We start from the raw sequence: 16013 nt of genomic DNA, 5'->3' as shown, positions 1-16013 counted from the left end.
TAGGCCTGGAAATTGGGCTAAATATTCAGGAAAAGTTTTGGAAAAGTTTTGGAAATTCATTGCTAAAAATGTGTGGGGACCCTGTAATAAGCTGGGTTTACAGCATTGGACAATCTATTCTATATTTAACCCATTAAGACCTGAGGCCGATTCTACAAATGTCTTCTAAATCCGAACAGTTTTCTGAAAAACGTATGTTTCTATATCAGTGTTGCTCAAACTTTTTCATGTCAAGGACCCCCAAAATTATATGTATTTAGCTGCCGACTCCATCTCAAAATAGGTTGTTCCAGGGACCCCCCAGAAGCAAATATTTGAGTTACAAATGTTCGCTTTAAAAGAGATTTGCATCAAAGATTTGCACATATTTTCACAATTTTTCAAAAATAGCAGATCTACAAGCTCGTAGCGCGGCACTCGGTGCCGCACTATGAGCTTGTAGATCTGCTATTTTTGAATAGCCAAAGAAATCTTAAAATGACACGGATGCGTTCTCGGTCTGAAAGGGTTAAAACAATAGAGAGAAAAGAATAAAGTTTCTCAAAAGTGAAAGTTTTCTTTCTTTAAAAGGCAATTACTCTACAGCTGCAGTTATCTTTTTGTCATTTGCAGGTTGAATTCTTGAATACTGTCATCGTTGACCTACAGCGGAAGAATGAAGAACTCAAGGGCAAGCTTGAGACATTGGCGGCGGCTCCTCTGAACGGGAATAATGGCAACGAGCTGGATAACTATGACGGGTGAGCCTAGAGTCCTACATCCAATAATGAACTTATTTCAAGCTTCCCCTAAAAGAATTTGACATTAGGGACCCAGGTGGCGCAGGGTGTAAGGTTCCTGCCCATCAAGGTGGAGACGAGGGATTTGAATCCTCTGGTGCCTCTGATTTGGCCAAGGCGTCCATTTGCACAAAATTGGGGTTAGGGCCTGTTAAGTGGGGTGTGGAACTAGGAGGTAGGATAGGGTACAGTAGGATGTACTGTACCTCTGCATGTGTTACATTACATTTTCCTGGTGAAACTGCTCCTTGTCATGTGAAAAGAAGCGTCACTGAGGTCACGTTCCGGGGGAGAGACGTGATTGTCAATGCTCTCCCTTGGCCCAACTGTAGGAGTTAGCAATGACAAGTGATTAGTGACTAGAATACATGGGAAATCAGGTAAGCAGTGACAAGGGACTAGAACAGTGTTTCCCAAACAATGGGTTGAGATTTATATGTGGGTCACAGACCCACTTTTATGGGTCACAGGTAAATACCCCCCTTTTTTTTACATTTAAAAATCATATTTCAAAACCTATTCATAAACATTTGGACTGCAACATATGGGGAATCGGGTATTGGCATAACGACTGAATTGGGGGGGGGGGGGGGGGGATGGTCAAGTGGGAATTGTCAAACACAATTAAATAAACAGACATTTTGTAGTATTACATGAAATGGCAATACTTTCATTGATACTGTATTTACAGCACTTTGTAGTTTTACTGAGAGTCGCATCAACAACTTCTATTTGCAGTTCAAACAAGGAGCCAGTCAAGAAGAAACAACCGCCGAGGGTGTTCTGTGACATCTGCGACTGCTGGGACCTCCACGATACCGAGGACTGCCCCACACAGATGCAGATGCCAGACTCTCCGCCAGTGCCACACACCACGTACCATGGCAGTAAAGGTGACGAACGACCATACTGCGATATCTGTGAGGCCTTTGGCCATTGGACCGATTCCTGTAATGACGACCAGACCTTCTGAAACCTTCCCAGGAACATTGTTGGCACAATCAAGATATTTGCACATTAGAATATATGTGGTGCCCATGGGCGTGTTGGTAACGTGTGTGTCTGTGTGCTTGTTTTTGCCAAGCATCTTTAATGTCCAAGCCAGCCCTTAAGCGCTCTTATGGGAGAACTGTCTCCTTGAAGTCAGTACCCAAACATTTACATAGTGCAGATAATTCAAATATAAATGTATTGTGATTAAATGGGTGACTTTGGTTTTTATGGGGGGGCATGGGAAATGGTTTGTGTTGCTATGTTCAGTAGTGTGGGTGAGAAGATACTTTAGTTAAAGAAAGGTCTCCCACACATCTGTTAACTTATCAGTATCCTAACATTGTTTGCACATGTCAAGGGGTGACGGATGTAATGTAATATCATAAAAGGTGTTTATTTGAAACTGTAAATGACTTGATTATTAAAAAGGTGTCTGTTTGCGCAACCAATTAAATAACGTTTTTATTTATATTCCACAAATGCTAATATTACCATTTTGCTAACATAACATTGGGGTTGAATATTTAAACCTTTATGTTTTCGTAAATTAATGCCCTACTTCGTACAAGAGTGTTACGCAAAAGTAGCACAACGCATTGTGTTGTAGATCTGCTATTTTGAAAAAAGTGTTTAAAGTGGGTTTTATAAATGTTTAACCAATGAAAGGTATCACTAAACAACTACATTGGATCTATTTGAACACAGGTTCTTTTTTCTATATCCTGAAAAGTAACGGTTTTGGACCTACAGGTTTCCACCTGACAGTGACAATATACATCCATGGAACACAAAATGAAAAAAGGAGAAAATGAACAGATCATTGTGTGAATTTTGTTTTATGTCACAAATGAAATAAAGAATCCCCCTCCAGGAAAAACTAAAACATATACATGTATGCAATCTTCATACTGTTACAACTGATCAGTGGTGGACAGTAACTAAGTATATTTACTTTGAATACTGCACGTAAACATTTTTGGAGTTTTTTTTTGTTTAGATTTTTTTTGCAAGCTCGCTCATGACTTTCTCTCCGCTACATTTCAAATTATTGTACTTTTGACTCCACTTCATTTCTAGGAAGGGATTGAAGGGATGAAAATAGCCAATCTACAAGCTCACAATGTGCATTGTGAGCTTTTAGATCAGCTATTTTATTTTATTTTTTTCGTGGTATCTTTTGTTTGGGTGGCGGGGGGGGGGGGGGGGGGGGGGGGTAGAATACTTGAGTATTTGCTTGAATATACTGTACTTTGTCCACCACTGCAACTGGCTCAGGTTTGTAACAAAAGGAGAGACATGCAAAGGCACAAAATGTGCACTACCAACAAGTTATTGTGTCCGTTACTTCCTGGGTAAATCTTAATTTATACTCCCCGTTACACAATTGTGTCACAAAGCAGTGTTTTTTGAAAATATTCAACATTTTAATTAAAATGAAACATTTTAAATAGCAGATCTACAAGTTCAAAACGCATCGTATTGTGAAGCATTGTGAGCTTGTAGATTGGCTATTTTCAAATAGCCAATGTACAGTACTGTATGTAGGGTTAAAGTGGTTGAAACAGATTTTGATGCTATATTAACACATTTTGCTTTGGACCCGACTTTGAGAACCACTGCCATTAAGGACAGATTTTCAAACTAATAATGCGTTCATGCGTAAAATCGGTTCTTTTCGTGTACGGGGCATAAAATAGGCTTCAGGAGGGCAGGAATGAGCCCCCCCCCCCCAAAAAAGTCTATCTTTAATCTGGCCTGAATAACGTTGAAGATCCCTGTCTTAGTGGGTAGAAAGGTCATAATCGGAAGATCACCGGTTTGTCTCCCAGTCCCGGCTGTATGTTGAAGTGTCCCTGAGCATGACACTCAAGACAACAGACAAAAACATGAAAGCCTCTTTTTTTAACAAATAAAATGACATTTTGTCCTATCTGTATGGTAGAGTATGTTAATACAATATAACTTACACAAATTTGGTGGTTGTATTTTGTCTCCCTGCTCTTCTATTGAGACGTTTAGATCGAGTCAAAGGTCATGTCTCACCTAGACACAGGATCTGACACGAATTCTGACCTGATGGTCAACATTCAATTTATCCCCCGGGGCAAGCAGGCCGGCTCACCTAGCTCAATGGTAAAAATGTCAGCACTTAAGCAGGAAACCAGGTTCAAATCTGGGGTAGAGGAGGAAAGTTACATATTGTTGCTTTAAGTAGTAATACTGGAAGAGCACATTATTGTGGCAAAAGCAGTTGAAGGGCTTCAGATGCTGACTGCCATTTCTCAAGCTGCAACGTGAACTCCACACTTAACGTTTCATGTTGGATGGGAGCTGCAGAGTCCTCTATGCGGACATCAGCCTCACTTTCCTTTAGTCCTTTGCCTTTACCTATACAGGAAAATGAGGAGTTGTTTCAACTGAGAAACATTGTATGAGGAAATATGAAACGATAAGGTACAGTACAAGCCTTTTATATGTACACTCCATTTCTTCTTTGACAAAGTTTGAAATTCTAACTAATAACACTTCTTTTTATTATTATAAAATGCCAATTAAATAAACTATTGGTTATCAATAATGGATTGGATAAGCTGGCTCTATAACAATGCCAGTGCCATGGAGCGACATCACCCATTCTATAATGCAATATTTAACCCCTTGAACCCTAGCATCCCTTTTCTGAGGTGAACTTTAGCCAAAAATAGCAGATCTACAAACTGACATTGTGAACTTGTAGATCGGCTATTTTTGGCAAAGAGATAGGTGTAGAGGGGGGAAAAAGCAGACCAAGTAAACAATTAAGTTTAATCTGAAACACAATTTTATACAATATGTAGAGGGGTTCCTGCTTCATCTCTGTCTCAGCTAAGGAGTCCTTGGCCTGAAAAGGTTGAAGACCCCTGGTATAAGAAATCAACTGTGTCATAAAAAATTAAGTCATACAATACTTTAGTTTAAACAAAATGCCATAGTCCTGTTGTTAAAAAAAAGAAAGCTATTCAATGCCATAATACTTTGTTCTTGTCAGCCTAAATTGTTTACAGCACAGCTATCTATTTTTATATTTAATTCTTGTGACAATCGTGGGGGTTGTCAGGGTAACTGGTGTGGTTGTCATGGCTACTAATCATGTGTCATATGTTTCAGAATGATTGGAGGGCGGAGTGTGTCATCAGTGGAGATCTGGCCCACCTGGATTGTCCTCTATAAAATAGGTGGCTGGTTTGCACTCTTTTCCCCTCTCTCACCATGAAGCTCACTTGAAGCACTCCAGCCTTTTGGATTTAGGTTGTTAAAGGACAAGACCACTTTGGTAGAGGTTTGGGTTGTGTAGTTAGTTACCTTGCCATGATGTAACTCCAAAGGTGAACAAGAAATCTAAAATAATTGCGCCATTGAATAGAAATTGATCATTCAAAATATGCCTACATTGTACGGTAAAACAGCTCTCAAAGTCACGCTTTTAGCACATAAACGAACACAAAGCGATTCAGCCAATATAGAACATCACCAAACCCAGTACTGTTTTTTTTATTTTTTTATAAAAATGTCAACTTACTGCTGATTTTACAATTTGAAGATCCGAATCCTGGTCTGCGGATCCAGTCCGGGTTTTCTTTTAAATAAAAATGGCAAAATCAACGGGATGTTAGCCTTATATTTCAAAAACAAACGGTACTGGGTTTGGTGATGTTTTATATTGTCTGAATCAACTTTATTTGCGTTCGTTTGTGCTAAAAGAGTGACTTTGAGAGCTGTTTCAGCATACAATGTAATTCAATGAGCATATTTTGAATTATCAATGGAGCAATTATTTTAGATTTCTTGCCCACCTTTGGAGTTGCATCATGGCAAGGTAACTACACAACCCAAACGTCTACCAAGTGGTCTTTCCCTTTAAGCACTGTTAACCACCCCAGTATCCGTATTGTGGGGATAGCAGAAAATAGCCGATTGACAAGCTCACTATGACACGTTGTGAGCTTGTCGATCGGCTATTTTCAGCCAAAGCTTTCCCCACAATAACACAAAACAGAAAATACACTAGTATTGAGCCCTGAGGGACACCGGTTACCCATATGGGGTTATGTTAGTTTTAATAAAATCATTTAAACGTTCTTTGTTTGTGTGAGTTTCCTCATTTTGTTACAAACTCTTGTTTGGTTGTTGTAATAAATACATTACATTTAAGTGGTTGGATTCAATTTACGTAATTCGTTATCCCTGAGTCACTAGAATACCTCAAAACAAAGTATGGAGCTCGGCCTATAATTGATCATTGATTTGATTGATATGCTGCATGCCATGAGTGCAAAGTGGTATTTTATTAAACTTAATTCAGCTAATCAAAGAGGATCTGTGGTCATAATACAGCACTGTTTGAGGAACTTTACAGACATATTTTTTAATGTCCAGTCCAAAGTGAGAACAATGTAGCCTACTTGATTTAACACCAAAATTGCTATAGTTTTGATCATCTCAAACTAAGGAATTCATAAATGACAAAAAGGGTATGAATTTTTATGACATTAAGAAACATCTCTCTGTTTGCTTTCAATGAAAGTGTAAATCTGGGTTCAGACTCAGTCAGAGTAAACGTTTTCTAACAGATGGTTTTAAACAACCTAAATCTCAGTTGTGTCATAATGAACCCTCTCCCTGATCATCAGAGGGTGTATCTAGTAGATTCAGTCATTCTGTCAGGGGTAGAGGTGTTTGCTGTGGATTTTCATCTTTTGACCTGTCACCTCTTGCTTTAACTTTAAATATAACCTCAAAATCCTAATTAATGTGAAAGGCCTGGTGGTGCAAGAGAAACGCATAGGCTTCACAAGCGGATGGTTGTGGGTTTGAATCTTGGTCAGGGAAGATCTCAATTTTCGGTCTTTTTAAGGCGAGAAGCATGGATGAAGCCCGCCTCCCTCCTCACGCCCTCTTTTAGCTCCGGTAGGAGAGGGAGGAGCATGGAGGGAGCCCACCTCCAGGGGGAGGAGCTTAAGAATCCGGTAGGAGAGGGAGGAGCATGGAGGGAGCCCACCCCCAGGGGGAGGAGCTTAAGAAATTTACATATTATGCAAAGTTTTTTTCTTTAATTTTGTGATTTTATGGGCTCTGTTTTTTCACATTAAGTTGCTTGAGTTTTTATTTATTTATTTATTGCTTAGTGTTTTTTTTATTATTCAGTGTTTTTTTTCCACCACCCGTTTTTGTATTGATCCCAGTTTCATTTTAGTTGTTTCACCCTTTCAGTTTTTATTTAGTTGTTGTTTGAGTTGTTTTGAGTGAGCTTTGAACCAGGAACCCTGGCATTATGAACCACGTATTTATCTTTTAAGCCACGCTGGCATGGAAGCTACAATTGGGAACGTCATACTTATCCCACCATATAGAATTTAGATGGACAGTGAAAATGTTCTAAAGGAGATTTGAACCCCAAACCTTCTGCTCTCAGACCCTATATTTATCTCTTGAGCCACACAGGTATATATGATACAAAGAGAACGTAATACTTAACCCACCATATAGAATTTAGATGGACAGTGAAAATGTTCTTCAGGAGGTTTGAACTCCAAACCTTTTGCTCTCAGACCCTGTATTTATCTCTTGAGCCACACAGGTATATATGCTACAAAGAGAACGTAACACTTAAACCACCTTTTAGAATTTAGATGGACAGAGAAAATGTTCTTCAGGAGCCTTGAACCCCATATCTTCTGCTTTCAGATCCTTTATTTATCTCTTGAGCCACACAGGTTTGGACAATCTAAAAGGAAACGTAATAGTTAAACCACCTTATAGAATGTAGATGGACAGTGAAAATGTGCTCCAGGAGTTTTAAACTCTAGACCTTCGGTTTATAAACCCCAGAGTTTTCTCTTAGCCGTGGTGGCATGAAAGATGCAACTGAGAACATAAAACTTAACCCACCTTTTCAGGATTTAGATGGACAATGAAGATGTTCTATGGGAGCTTTGAATCCTAAATCTTACGTTTATAAACCCTGGATTAATCTCTTGAGCTACGCTGGCATGGAAAATGCATTGGAGGACGTAATACTTAACCCACCTTTTTAGAATTAGGATGGACAGTGAAAATGTTCTTTAGGAGCTTTGAACCTTAATAGCCTTACCTATAGTATATTGCAAGGAAATCAAATGAATGAATGTGAATGGAAATGCCACTGCCGTACCACTGCCATTACAATAAATTCACTGAATATATTTTGAAATCTGAGAGTGTATTTCATTAGAATTCCCTAATCTTTGATGTCAACAGCCAAGAGAAAGTCTTGGCCAATGCTGGACAATAACTAAGTATGCGGAGTACTGTACTTGAATAAATATTTTGAGTATCTGTACTTGAGTATTTGTATTTTTGAAATGTATTGGAATTTTGGGGGGAAATGTCTACATTTCAGTACAGCAATGCATTGACTTTGTAATTTGTACGTTTGAATTGCATTTCTAAAAGCATGTAATTTTGAATACATGTGTATTTTCAAAGGCAAACTCTGGTACCATTTGACCAGGAGTATACTTTGACTCAAGTACTGGAGTTGAGTACATTGTCCACCACTGGTCTTGGTCATGGTTGTGTACAAGTTCTACTTTAAAAAGCAAGATAATCTGATAAATCAAATGTCCTTATTGTATTCTATACACAAACAAGACTTTAAAAGCTATCTCTGATTCCAGAAAGTTCCAAGTTTGAGTGATCGTTTTGACTAGAAATACAAGATGTCTTTGTTCCTCTAAGATTAACTTAAAGTAAAGAAAAATGAATTGTTTTGTGACAGGTCCCAAACTGATGAGATTGGATGGTGATGATTACAAATTTGGAGATGTCTTATGATGTGAACTTGTGCTCTGAGAGCATGCATAAAGGAGCCTGGGTTTATTTATGCTCACCTTTGGGAACTGGTGTATTCTTCTGTCCAACGGTGCTGTCTCTGCCTGACTTGGATTTCTTGTCCTTCTTTTTGTCATCTTTGATTCTCTTTGTTGAATCCTAAAACAACATAGCGTTGGGAAATTCAAATCAACTTGTCTCTAAGCTTTTTCTCTTTTTTTACTAGCTTTATATCTAGACCTTTTGTAATTGTAATCATTTAAAAATGACAAAGTGACATGTTTTGGCATTGCACTCCAAATGTACAGTATGTGTACAAATTAACAGTGTTCCACCTACCTTTTCCACTGGTTCCACAGCCCTCATGCTGGGCTCTGTGACCAGGACACCAAGGTCACCCACAATCCCAACTTTCTGACTTTGTTTGACCAGGTCCTGGAGAGGGACATGGACAGACCTGAGGACTGTTCTGATGGGGGCATCCTGGACCATGTCAATTACACACTTCTTCTTTCTGTCTTTGGAGCTGGCTTTGACTGGAGCCTGGTCACAATTTCAAAATCATCTGATAAAATAACTTGAAGCTGATCCTTTCATCCTGATTGTGATCTACTTGGAACAGCAATATCACTCTACCCCCAAAGTGGAACGTTTTGCCAGTTAATTTGGTGTCCTTCTCCCACATACAGCCACCCATATCGCACTGCCCAGGGCCCGCACCACATCTCATCATATCTCCATGTGCAGTTCTTTGGTCAAACGACACTCAAGTCTTTGGGAACATTTCGCTAGGAGTTCACACTGATATTTGCTATCCAGAAAACAACATTCATATGCTTTGCATGATTATTGAAAAGCACCCTATTAAAGGGGAGTAGCTATATTTTCAGATGTCTTTTAGATGTGCCCATTCATGTGTTTCAATCTTCAGTGTTCTCTTTAGGGTCAAATACCACTTTAGCTGTATTGATGGCCCCTATAAATGTAATACCAGCTATGCATGTAGCATAGCTGGATGCTATGCTAGTGATAATATAACAGTATAATAACCTCACTTCTTTCCCTTTTGTTGCTTTCTTGTCTTTCTGGCTTTGGGTGGGTTTGGTCAATGGGACTTCCAAAGAAGGTGCAGGCCATGAAAGGACCTAAAATGTGAAAGATTAACATAATCATATAACAGTATATCATTCCATGTCATATGAATGTTATCACAGCTCAAACCAAATATGCTGTACCTTTTCCTCCTCTATCCTAAGCCAAATTCCTTCATTTAGGAATCTCTTCAAGGAACCAAGATCACTCACAATGAAAGAATGTGCATGGAGGAAGTCCATGCACTCTGCCCACGTAAGCTTTGATGTACTATGTCTCAACACTATATGAAATAGAACCAGAGGAGGCCATTGAGAGTGGGGAAATACAGAATGTATACAAATAAATAACACAAGCAAACATGTCATGAAGGCTACAATGTTGCATAATGGTCAGTCTACTGTCTGTCTAGCCATAAGTGTACAGAAAATGGACAGTCTATAACAGAAAACTCACCCTGAATCACAATGCTACAATAAGGATACATTAACCAAATTATCTCAAAATACAATAATTTCTCTTCTCTTTTAGCATGCTATTAACTAAAAAGCAGCAAATATTGAGTGTAACTTGCCCATCTCTCAGCATTCATCTATAAGCTTATTACTATTATTATTATTATTTTCCTTCCTGGTATCAATGTTACTGGGTGTTTCATGCAATATAAGGTCTTACATTAACACAATAAAGCTGCTAAATTAGATTGCCTCTGAAGAGTGCAGCATAAATAAAAATAAATAATTACCAGGCGGTGTATCATGCGTAATTCCTCTAGATTCCATATTTAACGCTGGATTGTCAGTCATTGACATGTGTTCATAATTCTTGCTTGATTTTTGGTAAATATCAGTGACATCAACTTCCTTTGTATGCGATATGGTTGCAACCTTGTCAAATAATGATTCAGAGTCACATTTGCCTGGCTATAGGAAAGAAATGATCACAAGAAGAAAAAAATATAGCAAAGGTTAGGATAACTCATACAAATAACATTTTAATTTCCATCTAATCGTTAATATTTTATGTGACTCAAGACATTTATTCTCTCTTTGATCTCCCCACTTTCCGCTATATGCTTTGACTTTCCACATCAACAAAATCAAGTTGAACATTGTCCCACAATGTTAACTATCAATATAAGGGAACCCCTGTCATCACAAAATAGTTCAAGGCAAATGTGGGAAGGGTTACCGTGTCAGAAGATGGTTGGTCACTCAGGAACTCGTATGTAACAAAATAGCTGTAAGAGATGGCAGGGTATTCTGGGGTGTTCTCATCCACAGATAAATGAGGGTCTGAGATTCCTCTGATCCTACCCACTCTTACAGTTGCTACAGCCTGGTCCACGATCAACTCTGTTAAAAGAGAGTGACCATGATGTATGTTTAAAGGTAAAATACATGGCCTAACTGTTGAATCCTGCTCTACCTTAGTTTTAACTGAAATTATAAATTAATATATAAAATAATGTATAGATTGATCAGTCAAAGAGGAGTGATATTCTCTGTTTTTTAAAGTTGAGAATGATCATTTTAGTGTAGCCTTTCTTTGTGCTTGTGACAAAGCTATGAGGAAATGAAAATAGCTGTTGGTAAATGAGGCAAAAAAGAGAGAGACAAAAGGTCTTTGCTCAACCAGTTAGTATGTGAATACAAAATATGGGACTTATCACTGATATCACTGAACAGTTCTATTTTAATCTATACTATTATTTTATACTCAGAACATGTAATAAACATGCAATGCTGATTGGTCTTACTTCTCAATTTGGCAAGGCCTTTGAACTTATGCCGGTCTTCTGGGGTGATCAGTGAAGCATCAAGGTAAAAAAGTGATGAGAGACTGTCCACGATGAAGCCTGGGTAGGAAGGTGTCAGGGTAAGAGGGTTCCCTTCAAGCACCAGTGTCCTGAGGCAAGGTAGGGTAGTTAAGGCATCCACCAGGGCTTGCTGTACCTGAAACTCGCACCAACTCAGGTCCAGTGATACTAGCTTTGGCCTGAAATTGATGAATAAACACGTTTGGAGAGAGCATGACCACCTTGTTATTGTACAACTGTATCTTACACATCTGTAAACATCTGAGTATGGATTAAATATTTTAAACAGTTCCACAGGAATAAACTGAAATTGTGATTGTTATTTTCTCCACTTTCGTGCAATAGTTAACCTTCCTCTAACCACAATCAGTGGCAGGGAGGAGACACTGGGGTTCACGCTGGTCCAGAGACAGAAGCAAAGCATATTCCATCGCGATCACCAACCTTGACTGTGCAGATTACATTGCCCTGGTCTCGGACACTGCAGAGAAAGGAAGGAAACTACTACCGGCAGTAGAAATGGAGTGCAGCAAGATCGGCCTCAAGTTCAATGTCAAGACTCTTAACCCCTAATTGCTCACAGGTTCTCATTGGAAACAAGACCGCAAGGACTTTCATGAACGACCTGTTAAAAGGAATTATCCTTATCCTTAAGAAAACAAAAGTAATGGCATTTAACAAGGAGGACAAACCATTGCTTCTGCCAGCGGGATGGTGCTCGAGGTAGTCGAGGATTTCAAATATCTCAGTGCCTGGACTGCCTCGACAGAACAGGATCTGAAGGTCCGGAGGGCACTTGCCTGGAATGCCTCATATGAGATGAGGAGAGTGTGGAAATCTGACATGGATGACCTCAAGAGGAAGCTGTTTGAGGCTACAGTATGAGGGGCAGAGAGATGGACGCTAACATCACAGCAGGAAAATGCCCTGAATTGCGTCTACACAAGAATGCTAAATGGCACTTGATGTCACATGGGTGGACCACATCAGAAATGTGAACCTCTACGGAGGCCCCCTGCGGGTCATGGACAAGGTCAGGGAGAAAAGAATGAGGCTTGCTGGTCACTGTGTGTGGCACCCAGAACTGGTGGCGAGCGTACTGACGCTGTGGGAGCCAACATAAGGCACAGCTAGGAGCAGAATGAGGTGCACCACCTACGTAGACACATTAGCGGAGCTAGCAACACTCCAGGGCTCTCAACCCTGATGCTGGATAGGAGGGAGTGGAGGGCAGCGATTCAGGAGTCCCGAGTTGGTGTCAGCTAGTCCAGTGGTTCTCACAGGGGGGTCCCCACAAGATTTCTTTTTTTTGGGGGGGGTGGAGGGGTCCCCAGATGACAGTGAAGTGACAATTTAAGGACTTTTAACCTTTTTAATGCCTAAATTGATTAGAAAAAGACCATTACTGCATCAAAAGTCATCAAGTCAACAAACTATACAATAAAAAAAAAATCCAACATTGGTCAAATTGTCAAATAATATAAGAAAGAGGCAAAAATGTTGCCGATCTACAAGCTCGGCTATTTTCACAATATTTATCTGTGGAACAGAGTCACACAAAATTGAATGCGTCAACTCCTACAATTCCAAGTGCTTGGGGGGTCCTCAGTTCTAGTATGATTATTTTGGGGGGTCACGGCCTGGAAAGGTTGAGAACCACTGAGCGAGACACTATCGCATCGTATCGCATCATCGCAACCTTCCTCCAGTGTTCGCTGCACCCCCTCTTATTTCAGTTACTGGGAACACTTTTAGCATTTAACCCAAAAGCCATAAATCATTAATGTCTTCAACGAGTGGCATGAGTATTCTAGTGAATATACAAAGAACAGACACTGAAAATGTATTTCTAAATGAAAATGTATTGTAAAGTCCATATTATGCACAAAGCATCAACATGAACCGTCCTGGCAGGCATGGGGTTTGTGGCATATATATGGCTGGTTTTACAGTCTCTAGTGCCATAAAGCTTGCACCTCTTATTTTCTGTCCTTGTTGGGGAGGGGAGCGACTGGGGGCTGCACACTCCTCACAGGGATGGTGGTGGTGCCATTGAATTAGAGCATTTACCAAAACTTGCCCAAGCTCTGCCAGGAAGAGTCTCCTCTTGAAGTGATTCTTCTGATTCCAGGCTACTGTAGGTGGATTGCCGGCCTGTACAAAGCAGTGGCTCAGGTGGTTGAGTGGCTGTCTTGGAATCGGAAGGATCCTGGTTCAATACCCGTCTCCTCCTGGCTGCATGAAAGTGTTGTTGAGCAAGAACTGCTCCTGATGAGCAGGTGACTTGCATGGTTTCCTCCACCATTGGGGAGTGAATGAAATGCACAGTGTAAAGCACTTTGGAGAAGGAAATCCACCATTGAAAATGTATATGTGTTGTGTAGACACAACCAGGATGTTGTAGAACACCACCACAGGCCTACAGACTGCCATTCACTTGCAGGTGTATGTACTAGTAAGCTGCAATAAATAAACAATAAATAAGATATTGGAAATCTCTATTTCAACTGTCTTACGCAAACTGGCTTTCTGTCCTCTGACACAGGACAGAAAATGTCCTCTAATATTTTGTACATTTGAAATGTGTGGCTGCCAACATTGCCAATTCATAGTATGTGTTGTTTTAAAGTTGTGAGCAAAAGGCATTGTCCTCTCATGAAGCCTCTACACTAGTTGTATTGTGTTCAATTTCAGCACTAACTGACAACCCCAAGGCAGTTTTATCGAACTTCAGGCCTTAAAAACTTAATTTGCCTTCATGTCTGTGACGACTCACCAGAATGCTCCTGTAAAGTACCGGATATCTTCCTGGGAACCCAGTCTGTTTGAACCAAGCCCCAGATGTTGCAATTCAGGACATTGGTGGTGAGTTAGACCTTTAAGACTCGACACCTGGTTGGCATAAAGCTCCAAAACCTTTGAAGGAAAAACAACAACAATAAAGAACAGAATTCTTGCAGATGAATGAGATCAACTGGAATTGATGTACTAAAAACAAACTAAAAACCAATAAGGACATAATTTGTTACTTTTACACATTAAAATAAGCATCTGTGTCATTTTAGATTGTTGTGTTGGCTATTCAAAAATAGCAGATAAACAAGCTTAAAAATAGCAGATATACAAGCTTATACATCTGCTATTTTTGAACATTTTTGAAACATTTTGAAAGTGTGAGAACTACTGATTTAGAAGGCATTTGTAGAATCGGCCTCAGGTCTTAATGGGTTTAAATTAAACACATGCAGACACACACCATCCACATCACCCAAACACTGTGAACTTGTGAACATTCTAGTAAACCTTAACAACCTTATGTTGAACTGTGACTCACTCTCAAAGAGCAGGGGAGATGCTCTGCTCGGACTTCAGAGATTTTGTTGGCGCTTAGCACCAATTCCTCTAGGTTAGAGAACTTTAACAGGCCATCATCAATGATGAATACCTATTAAATACATACAAAGAAAAAGACAAGGGTCAAATACAAAGTATCATCCTTTTTGAAAAGGTGGGAAATATTAAGTGAGTTTCAGTGATTTCTAATTAGAGTAGCAGTGATACAATTAAATAAGATTTGAGCATATTGCAGTGTGTGGACTCTATTCTTTCACTGTTGTTCGCTTCTGCCCTGCACCTAGCATTTTATTTTTTTTGGGACGTGCATGCTTTTACTTAATTAAATAGACCACATCATTAACTGTTGTGTAGATTATCATAAATATGAGTGTCATGCAGATCTTGGCCATAGGGTTAGCCAATTAAGTCCTAAATACGTCAGTGAACGAATAGGGAAAATAACCCATCTACAAGCTCACAGATGGAGCTTGTGAGCTTGTAGATCGTACATTTTTCACCTATAATGACATGACCAAAATGGGAATGCCAGGTTTAGAGTGGTTAACTTGCAAATTTAAAGTGACAAAATCTGGGAGAGGAGAGAAAATTGGTATACTCACTCCCTTGTCTATTATGCGTAGGGTACGAAAATAGTTGTAAATGAAGTTGTCATGAAGGCATTCACATCTTTGTACAGACAGCTGTCTCAAGCCGGGAACTTGAGGGCTCCATGATCCTTTATGTTGCCATGGGGAGTGAGGGCAGGTCAGTAAATCAACAAGGGCCTCTTGGCCCTCTTTATCTGCTCCCTCCCGGCCCTCATTTTGCTCTGTGTAGCCCCAGCTCTGCTCTTCAAATAAGCTACTGGTGGCCTTCTGTGAACAAAGCCACACATTTTTACTAATACTAAATTGTATTTCATTCTGGTGAAAAGAAAAGTATGCTACAATTAACACAGTTGCATTGTACTAATAATACTGACCAAATGGATACACATTTTCCATAGAGGCTTGTATCAGTTCTAATCTGGAAAATGTCACAAAATGTAATTGACTCACCCAACTGCCATGTCCACAAGGAAAGTCATTCAGGCAGAGGCTGTGAAGCTGCTTTTCCAACACAGAAGAAAGCATCTGAGAATCCAT

General features: G+C 39.7%; 2 protein-coding genes across 7 annotated transcripts in view; one reads left to right on the top strand and one right to left on the bottom strand.

Moving 5' to 3' along the window:
* Positions 1–2640, top strand: part of clip1a (CAP-GLY domain containing linker protein 1a) — a 33487-nt gene extending 30847 nt beyond the window's left edge. For all 6 annotated transcript variants that reach the window (XM_084055275.1, XM_084055279.1, XM_084055280.1 and 3 more), the window contains 2 exons: positions 613–740; positions 1518–2640. In XM_084055275.1, coding sequence (XP_083911401.1) covers positions 613–740; positions 1518–1752 — 363 coding nt within the window. In that variant the 3' untranslated portion in view covers positions 1753–2640. The remainder of the gene's footprint in view (positions 1–612; positions 741–1517) is intronic.
* Positions 2641–4005: 1365 nt separating this feature from the next.
* LOC311044054 (leucine-rich repeat-containing protein 43-like) lies at positions 4006–16013 on the bottom strand (the record flags this gene model as incomplete). The annotated part of the gene is made up of 10 exons (XM_084055475.1): positions 4006–4160; positions 8681–8780; positions 8961–9164; positions 9677–9766; positions 10905–11068; positions 11473–11711; positions 14309–14448; positions 14867–14977; positions 15489–15743; positions 15927–16013. The coding sequence occupies 10 exons, from the start codon at positions 16011–16013 to the stop codon at positions 4006–4008; spliced, it is 1545 nt and encodes a 514-aa protein (XP_083911601.1).

This window comes from Gymnoscopelus microlampas (assembly GCF_963454915.1).
Source record: "Gymnoscopelus microlampas genome assembly, chromosome: 4".
Lineage (NCBI taxonomy): Eukaryota > Metazoa > Chordata > Actinopteri > Myctophiformes > Myctophidae > Gymnoscopelus > Gymnoscopelus microlampas.
The sequence above is the reverse complement of the archived record's forward strand: the minus strand, read 5'-3'. Positions and strand labels throughout refer to the sequence as shown.